General features: G+C 52.2%; 1 protein-coding gene across 3 annotated transcripts; it reads right to left on the bottom strand.

The window, feature by feature from the left end:
* On the bottom strand, window positions 1-20,281 carry LOC116951562 (oxidation resistance protein 1-like). Of its 3 annotated transcripts, XM_076073817.1 has the most exons (8): window positions 20,164-20,265; window positions 19,708-19,834; window positions 13,189-13,274; window positions 11,818-11,943; window positions 11,089-11,241; window positions 9,204-9,299; window positions 8,593-8,666; window positions 1-8,101 (listed from the first exon to the last, which is right to left on the bottom strand). In XM_076073817.1, exons 3-8 carry the CDS (start codon window positions 13,234-13,236, stop codon window positions 7,966-7,968), a joined length of 633 nt encoding a protein of 210 aa, XP_075929932.1. In that variant the 5' UTR covers window positions 13,237-13,274; window positions 19,708-19,834; window positions 20,164-20,265; the 3' UTR covers window positions 1-7,965. The 3 variants fall into 3 exon arrangements, with proteins under 3 accessions (XP_075929932.1, XP_032826169.2, XP_075929933.1); XM_032970278.2 differs by lacking the exon at window positions 19,708-19,834 and having other exon boundaries at window positions 20,164-20,281; XM_076073818.1 differs by lacking the exons at window positions 19,708-19,834; window positions 20,164-20,265 and adding an exon at window positions 14,649-15,086.
* Between the last annotated feature and the right edge of the window lie 1,087 nt (window positions 20,282-21,368).

The following is a 21,368-nucleotide window of genomic DNA, read 5'->3' as shown; positions in this document are numbered from 1 at the left end:
TTTGTTTATTGTCGGGGGGGGGGGGGGGGGAGGAGGAAGGGGCGCACGAAAGGCCACCGGTGGGCCGCGGGGCCTCTCGATGAAGAACGCCGTTATCAATGATCAAAGTAATCTTATAATCGACCCCTGGGGGTACAGGTCACCACGTGTGATTGCCATGTAACGTTTACCCCGCTAAACCGAAGCGCAACTCGTGAAAGATGGTTACTTTTGAAAATATATATATTAAAAAAATACTTTTTGGAATAAAATAACTTTTGGAAAAATACGTGAATTCAAGATATCTTCCCAATTGTTTTTTTCTTTTAAAATCTTTTTTTTGCTCGGTTTAGTTTCTGATCAGTCCACCACTGGTGCTTGACCATACTTCACCACGCAGGTCAATGAGGGTTGACGAAGGCGCTGGTGGAGAGTGGCGGGCGGCAGGATCCGTTCAGATATCAGTTGCCACTGATGTGAGCCGTTGCCACTGCACTACCACCACCCCCTCCCCCCCTACGCCTCCCCACTTTGATCACGTGCAGCCCCTTTGTCAATCCACTGCTAGATGGTGGCCTCCACCACGCCATGCCCAGTGCGGGTGGGCGTAGAAGCGAGCGCATTTCTTCTGCGTGGCGTGGGAGCGGTGGGGTCGGCGGTTGGCGCGGCCGCGCTACCAACGGTGGCGACACGAGTTCGATTCCTGGCCAGGGTCAACGTCAGTGGCCGAGCGAAATCGGAACCCGTCCTGGACCCTGGCCCCGCTTAAACGTTCGCCAACCCCGCAACGCACCAGTGCGGGTCAAGTACGGTCAAACGACGCGCCCGTAACCACCAAGGGGCGCCACTGTGGCGGGATGTTAACCGGCTGGCCTTGTATGCAGGAGTTTGCGGGTCCAATCCCGACCCCGACGCCTGCTGTCTATTTGGAGTTGTTGTCACGTCGCTTTCCCTCCCCGTGGTCGTCGCGTGCGATTTTTCTCCGGGTCCTCCGGTTTTTCCCCCTCCACATTTAGAAATCAGGATCACGCGTTCAGAGCATCTGGCTGCTGCTCTCAATTTCCACACGACGATGACAGGGCACTTCGTTGAGCCGTTATCGTTTGCGACGGCCAGGTAGCTTTTGGAGACAAAAAAAAAAAAGCTGTGCAGCTTAGTGCGCTTATCTGGTGAAATAAAAAAGTAATTTTCATTTGCTTAAGTGCTTAAACGTGAAGCCCGCGCTCACCCACCCACCCAGTCAACCACGAGAGGCCGCTACATCCACCGCAATGCTGAGCTTAGGAATCGATTTACAAACCAAAACGGCGAGCTCAGAACAGAAGCGAAGGCGCATCTACGCCTCTACATGTCGAGTGGTTGCGTGTCAATATTCATTTCTCTACCGTAACAACAATAGTTAAAATAATATAGCAATACGATTAAATTATATTAGTATAAAAAAACAGGGGGTGGGGCGGGGGGGGTGCTAAGCGCGTGTTTGTGTTACTAAGTACACGTAGCAAGAGTACAACAAAATCCGTCCAATCCAATACTGAAAGACAACAAGAAAACCCAACATCATGCATCACTTAACACAGCCTCCGCCTCCTCCATATAGAAAGAGAGATGACACAAATTGATCTGGCGATACTGCAGCTTCGGATGGGACGAGGGTTCTGTGCGGGACGGGACGAGGGTTGAAACCACATTAAACTTGATTTAATGAGATGGTACATGGAGAGAGCCCTCTTGTAAATTTACTGGGCGATGCCTTCCCCACGCTGTGCGGGCATAAACTCAATTCATTTTAAACCCAATTTTGAAATAATTATTGTTATAATACTGCAACCGACTTCAAACACGTAAAACAAAAATCAGGGAAAATGACGATTCCAACGTCCGACCGCGACCCACGAGGCGTGGAGCTAGGCCCGGGGTTCCTAGTAGGCCCGGCGGGAGCGTCCCCGGTGGCGAGATGTTAACTGCCTCGCCTGGTGTACAGAAGGTCGTGGGTTCGAACCCGACCCTGACGCCTGCCGTTTTACATTTGGAGTTTGCGTGCCTCTTTCTCTCTCTCTCTCCCCGTGGTCGTGTGGATTTTTTTTTCCTCCGGGTCCTCCAGTTTTTCCCCTCCGCATTTAGAATCAACATCACGCATTTAGAGTATTTGGCCGCTGCTATGAATGTCCACGTGATGATAAGCCACTTCGTTGAGCTATTGGTGATAGCAAGGTCGCTACTGAAACAGAGCTACACACAGCTCAGTGGGGCCTTACACGGTAGAATAAAAATGGTTTAATAAGTTTAGCATTCGTCCACACGCTTGCTAGAGACAGAGAGCGCACTCTAGTGGTCGTGTTAGACTGATCCTCGAAGGGCAACACTGTGGTACAACGTCACGACCACTTCCACTATCGAATGCACGGCGGGGGTCGATGTTATATCCACACGTCATGTCGTTAATCTCACCGTGCAGTACGAAAGACAACTTGTAAGATAAATGTCGATTTAAAGCTTTCGTGACTGCAGGGATTCATCTTCTTGGTTCTTTCGGTAAAGTCACGTAGAATGGAAATAAAGTAATGAAATAAGAGAATTAAATTCTTACGACGTTTCGGCCACAACACAAGTGGCCTTCTTCATTTGAAGAAACAGGTCTATCAAGAAGACAGAACTTGAATGAACGCTGTTAAGCAAGGACTGTCCTTGCTTGAATGAACGCTGTTAAGCAAGGACTGTCCTTGCTTAACAGCGTTCATTCAAGTTCTGTCTTCTTGATAGACCTGTTTCTTCACCTGAAGAAGGCCACTTGTGTTGTGGCCGAAACGTCGTGAGAATTTTTATTATTTTATTTCATTATTTTATTTCCATTCTACGTGACTTTACCGAAAGAACCAAGAACTTGTAAGATAATTTAGGCTTTTGCCACGTGCACAGTTTTTTGCGTTCTCTCTCTTTCTCAGAGTGGAGAATGATTCATAGAGTAGAGAATGGTTCATTTCGAGTCACGAATTATTAATAGATTAGCACAGTTGGCCATGTACGGTGGAAAAAGAAGTTCAACATACGTACATACTGTAGAGAATGATTCCTAGAGTAAAGCTTTACTCAGAGGCGCGGGCAACCACAGATGAGCGGAGGAAGGCAGCCAGAACAGGCGCCGACAATTGCCCAAGTTCTGTGGCCCTACATTGGGATGTTTGGCCAACTCCACTAACCCTTTTGTGTACGTCATCGGTTTCCGTTCCGGCTACGCACGTTTACGTCCCCAGAAACCGAACCGATTCCCAATGGAATCAGAGGTCCATGCGGGAGGGCGAGTGGCATAGTTTTGGCGCCAGCTATCGTGTCGCCACGTTTCTCTCTGCCTGCGAGTACAGTACGACGTCTTTATATATATATAAAAAAACACAGCGGCACTACTACGCCCCTCTTCGTAGAATTAACGCAGAGCCGCTCGCGCGTTGCGGGGCTGGGCGCGGCGAACGAGACGTCCGCCCGCCCACCCTGCAACTTGCAGGACGTCTGGGTTAACGGGAAAGGGGTTAATGAGCGTTTCCATACGCATGGAACACAAGAATACCCCCCGGAGAAATCCCACGCGTGCGATGGGGCTATCGCTCAAATCCCTGTAACAGATGGACATCACTCAACTCGATTCCGACCGGCGAGTTTTAACGAATTTGTGTGGGTACCACCGATACCGGCCACGCCTTCCCAAGTGCTGGATTTCGAGCGTGCCCCTTCTGCACTCTGAAATAGGCGACTGCTGGCAGTACGAGACGGGACGTGGAATGGATGTTATTTAGAATGTTTCTTACGGAAATGTCACTCCGCGCAAGCGACGCAGGCGTGCTGCACACCGGCAATGCCAGGGTTACGGGAAGGCAAGGGGGAAAAAAAGGAAAAAAATAAGACCCTCAGGGAATTCAAATCGCAACCAAAAACACAAAAAAACCGATCGTCTCGACGATGCAACCGAACGCGAACCGGGACGGTGGACAACAACCGACTTCACGGCCAACACGGGCAAAATTCTACGGCGAAGGACCATCAACCCGCTCGCGCGCAGGCGGGGGTGGGGGGGGAGCGAGCGCCGCTCTGAAATGTAATGGTGCGGCAAAAAGCCTTTTGCTACCGTCGCGTCGAAAAGACGTTGCGTGCGTGATTTGGTTACGTTGCAGTTTATATACGGGTGTGGGCTGCCACGCGACAGACATCACCCTCGCACGCACAGCGCAGTGGGGATAGCGATCGCGGTCAGTCTCCCACGTGGGCCGGGGGTCGCTACGACTGCCAGCAGTAGCCCCCAGGTGTCCGCTTTCCGCGGGGGCAGCTCCCCAACACGGAGAGGTGCCACTGACGACGTAACGCCGAAAGCGACAAATCGGGATAACATTGGGGGGGGGAAAATAATGAAGCAAATGTTCAAAGCTAAAATAAAAGGAGTTGCGGCGCTGCTCAGCTTTTCCCACCAATGCTTAAATCACAATTCCCTTTCAGTTTCAGTGAAAACGAGTTAACGAATGTTCAGCTCTTTCCACCTCCCACCACCACACCAATTCCTGCCCTTTTCTCGCAGCGAGCTAAATGTACGGCTCTCGCTTTCGATTGGCTCTTTATGGCCACGTGTATAATGGAAGGGGTGGGGGGTCGTGCAGCACCACCTATTGGTCACATTCCCCCAACGCCACGGTTTCCCAAACTCAAGTCCTCGTAATACTCCGCCCCAAACCCACGCTCCGTCTATCCGCTTTTACCAATCGACTCCTCCCATTCGAATCAACTCGTTGCACGCCGCACGCGCGCGATGATTGTTACACACGTCCCCACGTGACGCGGTAAGCGATTATGTTCGTGTATGTTGAAATTTCTTTCGCACCGTACGTATCCAACAGCGAGAATCGGCGGAGGTGCGAGGGAAGGACAACAAACTAAGATTAAGCTGTCTGCGTTAATAGAGGCGATTCGAATTAAGATCCCGGTGCGTGTGTGTGCGTACACGTGTGTACGCGTACACGTGTGTGCGCGTACACGTGTGTGCGCGTACACGTGTGTGCGCGTACACGTGTGTGCGTGTGCGTTCCACGTAACGAAGAGCTGCGACTGCGTAACCGTGGCAACTTTTAAGGCGGTCGTCGCCCCGTTGTCTGTCGTACAAAAATGAAGTTGGCCCAAATCTGGAACGAAGCTTTGATCGCTTTGATCGCTGGTAAATAGCGCGACTTTTCGGGTGGCTCAGGCCTCCGAACGTACGACTGGACATCTGTGGGAAAAAAAAAAAGAGCTTAATAAGCTCATTGGATTCCTCCAGGATAAATATTCCGATTCTGTAGGGCTGCCACCGATGGCATCTGGGGTCTGATTCTGGGCTTTGGCTGCCGCATTGGCCAGATGTCATCTTCCTCGCCTGGTGTACAGGAGGTTGTGGGTTCGATGCCGACCCTTAAGCCTGCTGCTGTATATTTGGAGTTTTTGCGTCTCGCTCTCTCTCTCTCTCTCTCTCCCCGTGGCCACGTGGATTGTTCTCCAGGTCCTCTGGTTTTCCCTCCACATTTTAGAATCAATGTGTGCTTAAGAGCATTTTTGGCTGCTTTAAATGTCTGCATTATGAGCCACTTCCTTGGAGCTATAATTTGTGATGGCTAGGTCGCTTCTTAGAAAAAAGAGCGACACAACTCGGTGGGCCTTTCCTGGTAAAATAAAATAAAACCACTGTAAAAAATACTGTAGCTTGGTTTAACACTGGTGGCGGTGAGAAGCCAATAACAGGTATTGAGATTTTTGGACCCAAAATAAAAAAGGATTAATGTACATACATAATGTACACACAATATACAAACATTACGTATGCTGATTAACTGTTAATAACCCAACCAATAACAGACATCCATAGTAATTTATATGCATACATTAACCCTCCCCCTCTGGTCTTCAGCAATTGCTTGGCTCACAAGTAATGACACCGCATTTATCCCTCTAAGACCGAAACAGGAGGATATCCGCGCAATTCTGGTTGTCGCCTGATGAGGCTGGTTATAATTATCGGCGAAACATCACTGTATCAGAATTGTAAATGTTGTGGGTTTACTCTCCAGCACACAACCAGTGTGTGCTGAACTAGTCACTAATTGGCACGTTTTGTTTACGTGACAAACCCTTACTAATTGGCTGTATGTTGGGCGGTTGGCGGGTTCAATGACACATTTATATAGACGGGATCTAACCCAAAAAAACCTTTATTATGGATACTGTAGTTCACCGTACCCAAGAGTTAACGAGCTGATGGTGTCAAAAGCTTCGCGTCCAATGTGGATTCTGCGCTCAACACGGAAACAAAATTAAAAAAAAGCGTGGCAGGAAAGCGTGCGGCCACTTGAAATGATCTCAGGTTTTTGCTAAATATTCCCTTCTTGTGGGCTGTGCCCTAACACACGGGGTGGGGGAAGGCGGGGGGGTGGGGGAAGGCGAGGGGGGGGGGGCGAGGCCCTGCTCTGTGAGTTCCACACAGATGCTCCCCGTCTGGTGCCACAAAGCTGAGAAGAAAATTTGGAATTAAAATATAATTGAAAAAAATAATACTGCGTCAACTAAACGCTTCACTCTCCAACCCACGGGCGCTAAACGCCAACAAACCCTCTTCCACAGCCACTATGGAGGGTATTTCTCGGCCTATTCTACCATACAGGTCCGACGTCTGAGGAGAGATGGGAGGACCCCACACTTTACAACACCGCACGTGACCTGCCAATCGACTAACTCTGGTGAAACTCGTTCACACACTTCTGAGCGAACCGAGGTCGGGGGACGACTGAAGAAAAGGAAAACACTTGTCCCATTGTTTCAACCGTCGCACTGGGAGGTCAATTTGACCCGGTGACCCCTGGATCACAACTCCCCGCTCGCTACCCATCAGCAAATGTTAATCGACGTTTATATATTCATCGATTAGCAGCCACTACTATCACTCGCCCACCTGCTTGCTCGACTCATAACGCCATCCACTCGCTGGAATAAACATTTTTTTTAAGTCTAGTTGTTCTAACCTACGGTTATAGAAGCATCTCATAACACCATCACTCGCTGGAATAAATATATTTTTTTAAAGTCTAGTTGATCTAACCTATGGTTAGAAGTATCGTTATTAACTATCGGCTACATATAAAGTATAACATATGTTTGTAGGCACATGTGTATCTGCTTTGTGCGTATATGTAGACACGGGAATCTACGCGTTTCAATTGTACCTGTGCACGCATGCGCGTGCGTGTGCGTATGTATGGGAAAGTGTGGGGAGCAGTGGTGTAGCGCTGTGCTACGAACCCGGCGACCCGAGTTTGATTCCTACTCATGGCCACCAACAACAGTGACGATTATCTATACCGGTCCTGGGCTCTCCCCTAGGTTGCATCAGCCTCAAATGAGTACCTGGTGCGTAAACATCACGAATGGCCGGGCGTAGTGATGGCCACACCACCCCCTCGTATTACCGTGCCGGCCTTAATAGGTTCTCGATAAGAGCACTTGTCCCAAAATCCTGCAATGGGGTAATCGTTGTCTTTGTACGTACGTATTCAAGTGGCCTAAAGTTTCACTGAGCCTTGCACAAGTGCTGTGGTGATGTTCCCCCCCACTGCCTGGTGAACGGCAGCTGTTATTGTTGTTCTGTCATTGTAGTTGTATTGTTGTTGTTGTACGTATATGTATGCGCACGGACTTAGTAACCTCAAAACCATTCACTAGAACGGTCTGTGGCTTTAGGCCATTGAGAACTTGGTGAAGGATCAGCCATTCATTCAGTCACTCACTGACAATACATCGTACTGACTATATAAGCTAACTAGATAATGCACCGACCCACCCATTTCCCGCCACCCCCCCCCCCCCCGCCCGCCCCCACACTGCACCACTGCAGTGGCGTGGTCCTGTGTGCGGCAACAGCCGAGCGGGCGCACGGGAGAGTCCAAGGGCGTCGGGGCCCGATCGGAGCAAGGATTGCGCCCGTCACAGGAACGCCCACACCTCGAGCTGGTTCACGGAGAAGTCCTCCTGCGTGGAGAGGGGAGCGTTGCCGAACGTGTCGCAGTGGTGGCTGCGCCCGTGGTAGAGGTCCGAGTCGAGCCACAGGCCAAACGCTCCCCTGGGAGAGGGGACGGGGGAAGGGGGACGGGGGACGAGAGACGGGGAAGAGGGACGGGGGCAGAGGGGATGATGAGCGAGCTGCTGGTCCCGTTGGCCCCGTTTGCTTTGACCCAAGCTGTACAAAGGTGTTGCTCTCTCTCGTTTCCCTGCCCTGACTCCTCCATCCCCCCCCTTTACCTTCCTTCCACCGTGGTGCAGTCGCTTAAGGACCCTGTACTCGTTCTCTGCAATCTTGACGGTGTTTGTCTTTTTTTTCTGGGTGTCCTCTCCCGTGTGAAATAGCTGCGGAAACTGGCTAAACGGGATCACCATCCGTGCAGCAAATCAAATAAGCTAAAACTAATTTACTCCAACCTGTAAAGCGTCCAGAGATGTGAATGCACTTCGATGATGTACACATTGTATGACATGAAGGCATGGGCACTGGCAGACTGGGACACAATTGGGTAACACAAGAATGAGAATAATAAAACACCAAGACTCCCTCACCTTCCACTTCCCATCCCAAGTGAATCCAGGTCCCCCTTGATGAAGAACGTGTTATCTCCGGTCCAGCGGTAAACCTAAACGACAAAGGCAAAGGACCACCTCCCCTGTGTAGCCTTCAACAGACTGCTGGGAGCTAGTGCTGTTTTTGCAAACAGCACCTACGAAGGCCGGCAAGGCACCCGAGTGGGTTGGGCTGGCCAGCACCACGCCCCGGTGGCTTGCGTCTCCCCCACACCCCATTGCGAATGTTTTACACACCGCACCAGGTTTTCATTTTTAGTCCGAGTCGACCTAGGGGAGGCCCGGGACCGGTTCAGATATTCCATCACCGATGTTGGCCGTGAGCGGGAATTCAATTCGGGTTCTTCGGGTTCGTAAGGCATCCCATCCCAACCCCTACGCCTGTGTATTTGCAGTTTGCATGTTCTCCCCGTGGATGTGTGTTTTTCTCTCCAGGTCCTCCGGTTTTCCCCTCCACATTTACAATAAACATCACGCGTTTTAGAGCATTTGGCTGCTAAACATTCTCACGCGATAATCCACTTCGCTGAACCATCAATTGAGGCCAATGCCGCTTCTCAAAACTAGCCACGCAGCTCAATGAACCTCACCTTGAGGTCGGGGTTAAAGGTGAACAGGAAGCACTCTCCGGTCCCGTAGAAATGTTCGCTGACCTTGAACGGCTCCGAGGCCAAGGCCCCAAACACCTGCAACAGAGCAAGATCAGCGATCTCCCATCGTGACCGCGTGTGCCGCGTGCGTAAAGCATCACCGCGTTGCACGTGGTGCCGCCTTGGTTTGAGACCGCCGACTCCGGAGAAGCCAAAATTGTGGTCGGAGGACAACGAGAGAACAGCAAGCAGCGAGCCCTCATTGAACGTGGTTCACAGACGCGTTCCTGTACGAATGCCGCGCTCAGCGAAACACGCGGAAGGCGAAAACTATTTCCCAATAGATAATGTAACACTGTGGTTTTACGATTTACTACGCGCACACAGATGGCGAGAGGCAAATTACCGAGGGCACGCCGCCGCCGCCGCCGCCGCCGCGTTACCGTATCATTCCACGCACTGTATCACTGTACCGCTCAACCACGCAGCTCAAGAAAGTAGTTTGTTGTCCACTGCTCGGAATCCACGTTGTAACCGTGCGCGTTCCGCACTATAATGGGGCGTGTTCCACGTCATAACGGGATGCGTTCTGTGCTATGACGGTGCACGGTCCACGTTGTAACGGGGCACGTTTACGCGTTGTGCAAAAAGTGCTCCCCAATGGAAGAACCGCGTAACAGCGAAATGCGTTAGTAGTGTGGACACCGCGTGTTAAAGCGAGGACTTAACTTACACGTTTTCACCCTTGTTAGGATTAACCAGCGCGGTAGGGCCATCTCACACACACCCACGTGCTTGTGTGTGTCCCGTCTCTCACACACACACACACGTGCTTGTGTGTGTCCCGTCTCTCTCACACACACACACCCACTTGCTTGTGTCCCGTCTCTCACACACACACACGTGCTTGTGTGTGTCCCGTCTCTCTCACACACACACGTGCTTGTGTGTGTCCCGTCTCTCTCACACACACACCCACTTGCTTGTGTCCCGTCTCTCACACACACACACACCCACTTGCTTGTGTCCCGTCTCTCACACACACACACACCCACCTGCTTGTGTCCCGTCTCTCACACACCCACACCCACGTGCTTGTGTGTGTCCCGTCTCTCACACACACACACTTGCTTGTGTGTGTCCCGTCTCTCACACACACACACACACCCACTTGCTTGTGTGTGTCTCGTCTCTCACACACACACACACCCACTTGCTTGTGTGTGTCCCGTCTCTCACACACACACACCCACCTGCTTGTGTCCCGTCTCTCACACACACACACGTGCTTGTGTGTGTCTCGTCTCTCTCACACACACACACACCCACCTGCTTGTGTCCCGTCTCTCACACACACACACTTGCTTGTGTGTGTCCCGTCTCTCACACACACACACACACCTGCTTGTGTCCCGTCTCTCACACACACCCACTTGCTTGTGTGTGTCCCATCTCTCACACACACACACACCCACCTGCTTGTGTCCCGTCTCTCACACACACACACACCCACCTGCTTGTGTCCCGTCTCTCACACACACACACACCCACCTGCTTGTGTCCCATCTCTCACACACACACACACCCACGTGCTTGTGTCCCGTCTCTCACACACACCCACGTGCTTGTGTCCCGTCTCTCACACACACCCACGTGCTTGTGTCCCGTCTCTCACACACACCCACTTGCTTGTGTGTGTCCCGTCTCTCACACACACACACACACCCACGTGCTTGTGTCCCGTCTCTCACACACACACACCCACCTGCTTGTGTGTGTCCCGTCTCTCACACACACACACCCACCTGCTTGTGTGTGTCCCGTCTCTCACACACACACACACACCTGCTTGTGTGTGTCCCGTCTCTCACACACACACACACACCTGCTTGTGTGTGTCCTGCACGGTGAGCAGGACGGGCGAGCTGAGCGGCGCCAGCGTGCGGTAAAGCGTGCGCAGGCTTGTGCCGTGCGTTGCCGTCCCGTACTTGAGTTGCCACGGGTAACCCACAGTGCGAGGGGGCAAGTGGCGCGAGAGCTGCTCCACACAAAGGCAAAGATCCCCCGCACAGCCTTAACCCACTGCTGGGGCAAGTGCTTCTAAAGCGAGCAACTATGGAGGCCGGCACGGCCACACAAGGGGGTGGGTGGCCAGCACCACGCCCGGTCGCCTTTGTCTGCTTAGTGGCGAAGTGTTTACACATCGCACCAGGTACTTATTTGAGGCCGAGTCGACCTAGGGGAGGCCCAGTACCAGTTAAGATAATCGTCAAATGGTGTTGGCCGTGAGCGGGAATCGAAATCAGTGTTCGTAGCACTGCACATTACGCTACTGCTCCCACACACTCTCATACGTACACTATTAGCCCCGGTGTATGGTATTTAGACCATCGGGGTAAAATCCTGTTAACGAGCACTTGTTAAAACCTATTAACAATCAATTCCCGATCACCCAAATATTCTCGAGAGCTGCCTCAAGTAGAGGCCCTTCCGCCAGCAGTGGCGCGAGCCAGGCAACTGTAGGGACTGCGCCTTTGCCGGCCCAATCACCAGCATCGCCATTAGGACTGCGTCCCTGATTGTGGCCTGTCAACTTGGGACTCTTCACACCCACCTGCTCCACGTGGAACTGCTGCAGGACGTTGCTTTGGCCAATCAGGAGGGGCCTCAGGACCTCACCCTCCGGATCCGGGGCTGCCCCGTGAGATTGCCGGTTGGGATTGCTCTTCACATTCACCACCTGGATAGGGAATTGCACCCATAAAGAGAAAGATAAAGATCCCCCCCCTCCCCCCCTATAGCCTAACAAGACTGTTGGGGCAAGTGCTGTTAGCGAGTATCACCTACGAAGGCAGGCACGGTACACGAGGGGGTGGGTAGCCAGGACCACGCCCCGACCGACTCTTTGTCTCCCCAGTGGCAATGTTTACACACCGCACCAGGTACTCATTCGAGGCCAAGTCGACCTAGGGTAAGGCCCAGGACCGGTTCAGATAATCGTCACTGGTGTTTGCCGTGAGTGGGAATTGAATCCGGGTCGCTCCCCACGACACACATAAACAGACATATATACACACACACACACATAGAGACCCCCGTTTATCCCGATATACACCAGGGCTGGGGAATCTCCGATCCACGACTTGGAATTAATTCCGTAGCGCTTCTCAACCAGTGGATCGGGACCCCTGAAAGCCCTTTGCCGTCTCAACGGGAGCGCAGCTTGCGGCATGGATACTGTGCAGGGGAGATTTTAGAATGTGCATGGTGGGGGGGGGGGGTGTCAGCGCCACATTGCAGGGATTAAAACACACTAACATGCAATGCGATACAAATGCGTTGCTGAACTAGTAACCAATTGGCATGTTTTGTTAACGCGACAAACCTCACTAATTAGCCGTGTCGGGTGGTGGCGGGTTTAACGACACATTTATATTTATGCGATCTAACCCAAAACACCTGTATTATGGATAATACTGATCGCGAAAGCCTACGTGTTAAACTGCCTTGCTAACATCGCGTTGACTAGCGACGTTGACATGTGATCTCTCTGTGCATTCCAACCTTAGTAACAGGAGGCGGGAGGTGCGGGAGATAAGGGGTGGGTGAGTGGGGGGGGGGGGCATAGGGATGAGTGGTTTATATTTTTGAAAAACTATAAACTATTTTTTTTATTTTACCAGGTAAGACACACTGAAGCTATATAGCTCCTTTTCAGAAACGACCTGGCAGCAAATTATACCTCAACAAAGTGACTTATCACGTGGAAATAGCAGCCATGTGGAAGGAAAAACTGCAGGACCCGGAGAAAAATCCACGTGACCACGGGGGAGAACATGCAAACTCCAAATATACAGACGTCAGGGTTGATATCAAACCCACAACCTCATTCATACCAGGCGAGGTAGTTAACATCTCGCAACGCTACCCGGAATCGTGAAAAAATTTGTCGACTCACATGGGAGGTGAACGATAAAGTCCCTACCTGCCAGCCTCCGTCTTCCTTGCTGTAGTAATCCTCTATCATGTCCATCACGACCTCGGCCTTCACCAACACGCACACTCTCCTTCCTGTATGGACGCACGTACGCGCGTGTGGCGAGCGAGCGAGAGAGGGAAGGGTGCACGCACAAGCACGTGTGTACAGAGGTTGGCTGGGTGGCCCAGGAGGCTCACAATGGGGCCGTGTCGGAGACGCTCAGCTGGCGCCGCTGCAGTGAGTTGATGATGGTCTCAACCTGGTCACCGATGACTACAATAAAAAAAAATATCATGTTAAATGTGGCTTTTATAGCGATGAAAATTGACAGGTGGTGAATGCTTTCTGCTACCCCTGTAAATGGTGTCCTGATGTGGATGAAGAAGATGCAGAACATAGGTGTGTGTGTGTGCGAGTGTGTAGAACCAGTTAGACACACACACAGAGAGACATACATTGTGATTAAACAATGATACAGTCACAGGTGCACACACATACATAAACAAAGAGTCTCAGATCCCCCACCCCCCGTGTAGCCTTTCACAAGTTTTTTTTGGGCAAGTTCTATTCGCAAGCACCAACGAAGGCCGGCACGGCACACGAGGGGGCGGTGTGGTCAGGACCAGGCTCGACCATCATCTGTCTCCCCAGTGCTGCATGAACACCGCACTAGGTACTCACTTCAGGATGAGTCAATGTAGGGGAGAGGTTCAGAACAGGTTCAGATATCACTCACCACTGATATTATAGCCATCGCCGGGAAGCGAGCTCAGGTAGTTGGTTACTAAGCGCAGCACACGAACCACTATGCCAACACTCTACCCCATAAATACACATACATAGGCACTGCATCACTCTCACACACACACATGCGCAACAAACCAAAACAAACACACACGTACAGTATGCAATCATGCTTTTAGCTAATTTCATGAACACAGGCACAAAGGCCTGCAAAGTGGCCAACAACTAAGAACACTGACAGCAGATAAGAACACATTTCTTGAATTGAGCAACGTTATAGGACCCTCAGGGAAAGAGACGGCGAGAAGATAGAAAGTCAAGGACCACGCAGGTACCAGGCCACCTTTGTCTCTCCCAGTGCCGATGTTCAAAATCACGTGGCAGCAAGTACTGATTGTAGGCAGAGTTGATCCAGCAAAGGCCAGTTTCAGAAATCAACTAGCCACGTGGCCAGGAATCGAACTCGGGTTGCCGATTGTAGCGCAGGGTCCTCAAGCCACAGCACAATCGCTCCAAAGATAAAGATCTCCCATGTAGCTACTACAAGCCGTACGAGCAAGTGCTGTTAGCGAGCACCTATTAAGGCCGGAACAGCAGTGTGGCCAGCACCATGCCCAGCAACATTTATCTCCCCAGTGCTGATGCTTACACAGCCCACCACGTGGTCATTTCAGGCCGAGGCAACACAGAGGAGGCCCAGGACAAATTCCGATATCACTCACCGCTGATGTTGGCCGTTGCTGACAAACCGAGCCAAGGTCGCTGGGATACGTAACACAATGCGCTAAACACTGTACAGCCGCTGGCACCCGTCAATGTTATCACCAGCCATGCTCGATCCACTGCTGGACAAAAGCCAACAATCGATCTAGCTGCTGCCCACAAGGTCAACTGATATATACCATATAACAGTCACTGTTTTTTTCCACCCCTACAGCCACACAGAGGTTGTTTTAAGGTGATCGAGCACAAAACGACAGTGCACCCACACACACACACACGTACAAATGTTTACATTCTAGATTTGAGGCTTTCCTGACTGCAAGGATTCATACTCTCTGGTTTTTTTCGGTAAAGTCACGTAGGTAAAATAAAATAAATGAAAACAACTCAATTAAATCACGACGTTTCGGAGGCAACACAAGCTTCCGTCTTCAGGTGGAACAGTCACAGCAGAATAGCTGTATCAAATGAGGAGCTCTGAGACACCCGAGATTATATATACAGGTTAAGGGGGGGGGGGGCAGGAAGTGACGTGGGTGGGGGGGGGCTAAGTTAAGCCGCCTTTTGTTATGCTGCAGGGGGTTCGGGGGAAGCGATGGCGCGCTGAGAGGAGGCCTGATGGCTCCCAAAGAGCCATCAGGCCTCCTCTCAAACAGAACATCCAAGAATGTCAGCTTGCCATCTTTCTCCACTTCCATGGTGAATTTAGCTGCCTTATAATTGTACAGCCATTTCCGTTTCTTCCAGTGGCTTGTACTCGCTCTCGTGCAGCGCACCATCGGCTTCCCCCGAACCCCCTGCAGCATAACGAAAGGCGGCTTAACTTAGCCCCCCCCCACCCACGTCACTTCCTGGCTCCCCCCCCCCCTTAACCTGTATATATAATCTCGGGTATCTCAGAGCTCTTCACTTAATACAGCTATTCTGCTGTGACTGTTCCACCTGAAGACGGAAGCTTGTGTTGCCTCCGAAACGTCGTGATTTAATTGAGTTGTTTTCATTTATTTTATTTTACCTACGTGACTTTACCGAAATGTTTACATGTCAACACAAGATTCCTAATCTGTTAATGCCACAATGTCATGGGTGACTACACATTCCACTCAAGCTGGAATTTTATAACTGTTGTTAGGAAATTGTGTGAGGGGGGGGGTCCAAATGAAAAAAAAAAATTTGGATCAGTCTACTTAAACACAACTATATTTGTGTCGACTTTTAGATTTCCAACCCTCACAGAACACTTCTGGAATCTGCGTAATTAGTTACAAACTGGATGAGATTTAAGCGACTGTCTGGATACAAATTTGGGATCAGCAACACGTACAAGTATGGCTATTCTGGCCCCTGCCGTTGGAATGTGGAAATTACCACCAATGGATCTAGGAAGGGAGATATGACTTTTGATTTCACAGGGTTAGAGTCAGGGTTAGGTGACACAGTTAAAGTTAGGGTCATGATCAGGTTTCGGGCTATGGTCAGGATTATGGCCAGTGAGAGGCACTGCTGGATGAGGGCCTCGCCCACGCCGTGGCAGTCACGGGCGCTTGTTTTTAACAAACTTACCCACGCCGTGCACGGTGATCGCCAAATAATTTTATTGAAAGCTCAACAGTATTTAGCTTCCGAGATGTGTTGAGATTAGGCACATTCCCTGGTGACTCAGTCATATGTTATTTGGTGGAAAATTCCGCACAAGTAATTTAAGGCAGTCGAGGGGAAACTATTTAATTAATTCGGCCACGGTCAAGTTAAGCCCTTCATCTCGCTAAGGGCCCCAATAACATGATTAAGAGTGCTCCAACTGGCTCCCGTCACGCGAATGTGGAACTTCCACCGATGGTTTTAGAAAAAGGAATATTTGACATTTGGGTTTTGGGGTTAGGCTTGGGGTTAAGCTAAGGGTTTGGTTCAGAGTTAAGTCATGTGAAGGGTTATATGGTGAGGATAACGGTCAGTGAGTGGGTCAGGGTCACAGTCAGGGGCACATAATGATTTATAGCCCATTTTGACAATCCACTGCTAGATGAAGGCCTCCCCATGCCCTGTACCTCACGGGAGTAGTTTGAACATACTTCAAAGCGCTGCTAAATGGGGGCCCTCGTAATGCCATGCTGGCTCGTGGCTGCGAGGGGTAATGCATAGCTGCCAAACCCTTATCAGTGCCAATCTTATTACAGACCAATTCATACTTCATTGGTCACCCCGTGCCCCTTGTAAATTTTAACGCTCAACCTACAAAGTCCCATCACAAGGGAGAAATACAAAAGACAAAAGTTATGTTAATGATGCTACTTATCACGCTTACTGTCTGTGATCTTGCATGCTGATGCTGCTTGCTTGATAAGTGGATGCCCACACTCACATTACTTTCAAGCCCTTATCGCTGCCCTACCTTATACAAACCATTGCATTATAAATCTCAACGTTCATCTAACAAAGTCCCATCATAAGGGAGAAACACAAACAAATAGACAAAAACAATGTTGCCCGTATCGAAACGGCTGTGCGTCGTATGGACCTTAAAACTCAATTTCCCCGTACAAGAATGCGGGGTAAACCCTATGGGTTTGACAGCGATGGTAAGCATGACCATACTTCACTTCGCCGGTTCAGCAAGTTACAAAAACAACCAAATTTACAACGACCACAGACGGATTATAGCATCTAAAAAAAAACCCCACGTGCATTTTAAAGCACCGCCATTTCAAAAACAATCCCAAGTTAGGCAATAAGAGCATTAGTTAGCGCTGTAATTATATACAGCACGGGTCAATTTATCACCATCGTAGTGTGTGTGTGTGGTGGGTGTGTGGTGGGTGTGTGTGTGGTGTGTGTGTGGTGTCGGTGTGTGTGTGGTGTGGGTGTGTGTGTGGTGTGGGTGTGTGTGTGGTGCGGGTGTGTGTGTGTGGTGGGTGTATGTGTGTGTGTGGTGGGTGTGTGTGGTGGGTGTGTGTGGTGGGTGTGTGTGGTGGGTGTGTGTGGTGGGTGTGTGTGGTGGGTGTGTGTGGTGGGTGTGTGTGGGTGTGTGGTGGATGTGTGTGTGTGGTGGATGTGTGTGTGTGGTGGGTGTGTGGATGTGGATGGTGTGTGGTGTGTGTGGTGGGTGTGTGGATGTGGATGGTGTGTGGTGCGTGTGGTGGGTGTGTGAATGTGGATGGTGTGTGGTGTGTGTGTGGATGTGTGGATGGTGCGTGGATGTGTGTGGTGCGTGGGTGTGTGTGGTGCGTGGGTGTGTGTGGTGCGTGGGTGTGTGTGGTGCGTGGGTGTGTGTGGTGCGTGGGTGTGTGTGGTGCGTGGGTGTGGGTGGTGCGTGGGTGGGGGTGGTGCGTGTGGGTGCGTGTGGGTGCGTGTGGGTGCGTGCGGGCGGGTATGGTGCGTGGGTGGGTATGGTGCGTGGGTGGGTATGGTGCGTGGGTGGGTATGGTGCGTGGGTGGGTGCGCGTGGTGGGTATGGTGGGTGCGGGTGGTGGATGCGTGGGTGGGTGGTGGATGCGTGGGTGGGTGGTGGATGCGTGGGTGGTGGATGCGTGGGTGGGTGGTGGATGCGTGGGTGGGTGGAGGATGCGTGGGTGGGTGGTGGATGCGTGGGTGGGTGGTGGATGCGTGGGTGGGTGGGTGGTGGATGCGTGGGTGGGTGGGTGGTGGATGCGTGGGTGGGTGGGTGGTGGATGCGTGGGTGGGTGGTGGATGCGTGGGTGGGTGGGTGGTGGATGCGTGGGTGGGTGGATGCGTGGGTGGGTGGGTGGTGGATGCGTGGGTGGGTGGTGGATGCGTGGGTGGGAGGGTGGTGGATGCGTGGGTGGGTGGTGGATGCGTTGGTGGGTGGGTGGTGGATGCGTGGGTGGGTGGTGGATGCGTGGGTGGGTGGGTGGTGGATGCGTGGGTGGGTGGGTGGTGGATGCGTGGGTGAGTGGGTGGATGCGTTGGTGGGTGGGTGGTGGATGCGTGGGTGGGTGGTGGATGCGTGGGTGGGTGGGTGGTGGATGCGTGGGTGAGTGGGTGGGTGGTGGATGCGTGGGTGGGTGTGGTGGGTGGTGGATGCGTGGGTGTGTGTGGTGGGTGGTGGCTGCGTGGGTGGGTGTGGTGGGTGTGTGTGGTGGGTGTGTGGGTGGTGGATGGGTGGGTGGATGCGTGGGTGGGTGGATGCGTGGGTGGGTGGGTGGATGCGTGGGTGGGTGGATGCGTGGGTGGGTGGGTGGATGCGTGGGTGGGTGGATGCGTGGGTGGGTGGGTGGATGCGTGGGTGGGTGGATGCGTGGATGCGTGGGTGGGTGGATGCGTGGGTGGGTGGGTGGATGCGTGGGTGGGTGGGTGGATGCGTGGGTGGGTGGGTGGGTGGATGCGTGGGTGGGTGGGTGGATGCGTGGGTGGGTGGGTGGATGCGTGGGTGGGTGGGTGGATGCGTGGGTGGGTGGGTGGATGCGTGGGTGGGTGGGTGGATGCGTGGGTGGGTGGATGCGTGGGTGGGTGGGTGGATGCGTGGGTGGGTGGGTGGATGCGTGGGTGGGTGGGTGGATGCGTGGGTGGGTGGGTGGATGCGTGGGTGGGTGGGTGGGTGGATGCGTGGGTGGGTGGGTGGATGCGTGGGTGGGTGGGTGGGTGGATGCGTGGGTGGGTGGGTGGATGCGTGGGTGGGTGGGTGGATGCGTGGGTGGGTGGTGGATGCGTGGGTGGGTGGTGGATGTGTGGGTGGGTGGTGGATGCGTGGGTGGGTGTGGTGGTGGGTGGGTGTGTGTGGTGGGTGGGTGGATGGTGGATGCGTGGGTGGGTGGTGGATGCGTGGGTGGGTGGTGGATGCGTGGGTGGGTGGTGGATGCGTGGGTGGGTGGTGGATGCGTGGGTGGGTGTGGTGGTGGGTGGGTGTGTGTGGTGGGTGGGTGGATGGTGGATGCGTGGGTGGGTGGATGCGTGGGTGGGTGGTGGATGCGTGGGTGGGTGGTGGATGCGTGGGTGGGTGGTGGATGCGTGGGTGGGTGGTGGATGCGTGGGTGGGTGGTGGATGCGTGGGTGGGTCACTGGTGAGCGGTAGTGTAGCGGTTAGCGCGTTGCGCTACGAACCTGGCGATCCGGGTTCGATTCCCGCTCACGGCCAGCACCGGTGACGATTATCTGAACCGGTCCTGGGCCTCCCCTAGGTCGACTCGGCCTCAAAACGAGTACCCGGTGCGATGTGTAAACATCGCCACTGGGGAAGACAAAGACGACCGGGCGTGATGTTGGCCCACCCACCCCCCTCGTAGGCGCTGCTCGCTAACAGCACTTGCCCCTACAGTCTGTACAGGCGACACACGGGCTATCTTTTTTGTTTGTACGCGCACTGTAACAACAACAACACGTTACAGCTTCCTCGACGTCCACAGTCATCCGCTACGGGGGGGTGAGGGGGGGTGAGGGGGGGTGAGGGGGGGTGAGGGGGGGTGAGGGGGGGGTGGGGGTTGACTGTGGAAGTCAGCGAGCAGGTCGCGACGCGAAACGTTGAAAAACGACGGCGTTCGTTCGACAGAAGGCGCTCACCTGAAACTTCCACATCGCCGCCTCAGCCTTCGCGAGGCGGCGCAAGTCCGCGAACTCCGCTCCCTTTGCATTTCCCAGCGCGCTTAAGCGGGCGGCCTCCGAACGATTTGGACCCCGCCAGCCAATGGGGGAAGTCGACGCGTCGCATGAGGGGGTGCGGACGGGGGGGGGGGGGGGGGGTGTTTATCCGTGTTAGGTTTTACAATCTACGTCAACGGACACTCCTATTGGCTGGTTGAGTTGGGGGTTTAAGGCCCCCCCCCTCGGCCCTCTTTTATTGCCATGGAAATAGATGCCCCGCCCCCCCCCGCACTTAATTGATAATGTCTTAGTCTTAGCTTGTTCGGTAAAGTCACGTTGAAGGGAAACAATAAAATAATAAAATATGTATATAAAACAATAAAAATTATCACGACGTTTCGACCATAACACAAACGGTCATCATCAGGCGTGAAAAGCCTGATGATGACCGTTTGTGTTATGGTCGAAACGTCATGAGAATATTTATTGTTTTTATTAGTTTATATATATTTTATTATTTTATTGTTTCCCTTCAACGTGCCTTTACCGAAAGAGATAAGAATATGAATTACTGCAGTCACGAAAACTTTAAATGATAATGTCTTCTGTAGTAAACGTGCGGAACAGACAACGGTTTGTGTTTTCATATTTGTTGAGAAATAATTGCCCAAATGGATAGGAGGAATTCTCGATTTGAAGTTTTCGTGACTGCAAGGACCCATACTCTTTGCTTCTTTCGGTAAAATCACGTAGGTGAAAAAAATAAAAATAATAATAATAAGTGAATGTATAACCTGCCGCGTGCTGTATTTAAATTGAAATAATAAACAGGCCAAGAATCGATTAAGCAAAACCGAAACATTGCAAGATGACACGCACTCGTTTCGAGTGGAGGTTAGGAATTAGATCGCAAGATAGGGTAATCGACTTTGAGGTTCGGAATAACACGTGGCTAGTGTTATCAGACACGTGTGCAGGGTGCGTGACTCCGGCTTGACTCATTGATTCCTCCACCCATGTTGAGGACTCGCTCTACACCGCAACTGGCTGTTTCGTCTCATCCACCACACTCACCCACCCACTCATTCAACCACCCACTCACTCGACCACGCACCGACGCATTCGCCCACTCACTGAACTACCCACTCACTTACTCACCCACCCACCCCACCACTCACTCACTC

Source organism: Petromyzon marinus, chromosome 43, assembly GCF_048934315.1.
Source record: "Petromyzon marinus isolate PM22_M1 ecotype Great Lakes invasive population chromosome 43, UKy_Petmar_22M1.pri1.0, whole genome shotgun sequence".
Taxonomy (NCBI): domain Eukaryota; kingdom Metazoa; phylum Chordata; class Hyperoartia; order Petromyzontiformes; family Petromyzontidae; genus Petromyzon; species Petromyzon marinus.
Note: the sequence above shows the minus strand (reverse complement) of the source record. Positions and strands in the feature narration are given on the sequence as shown.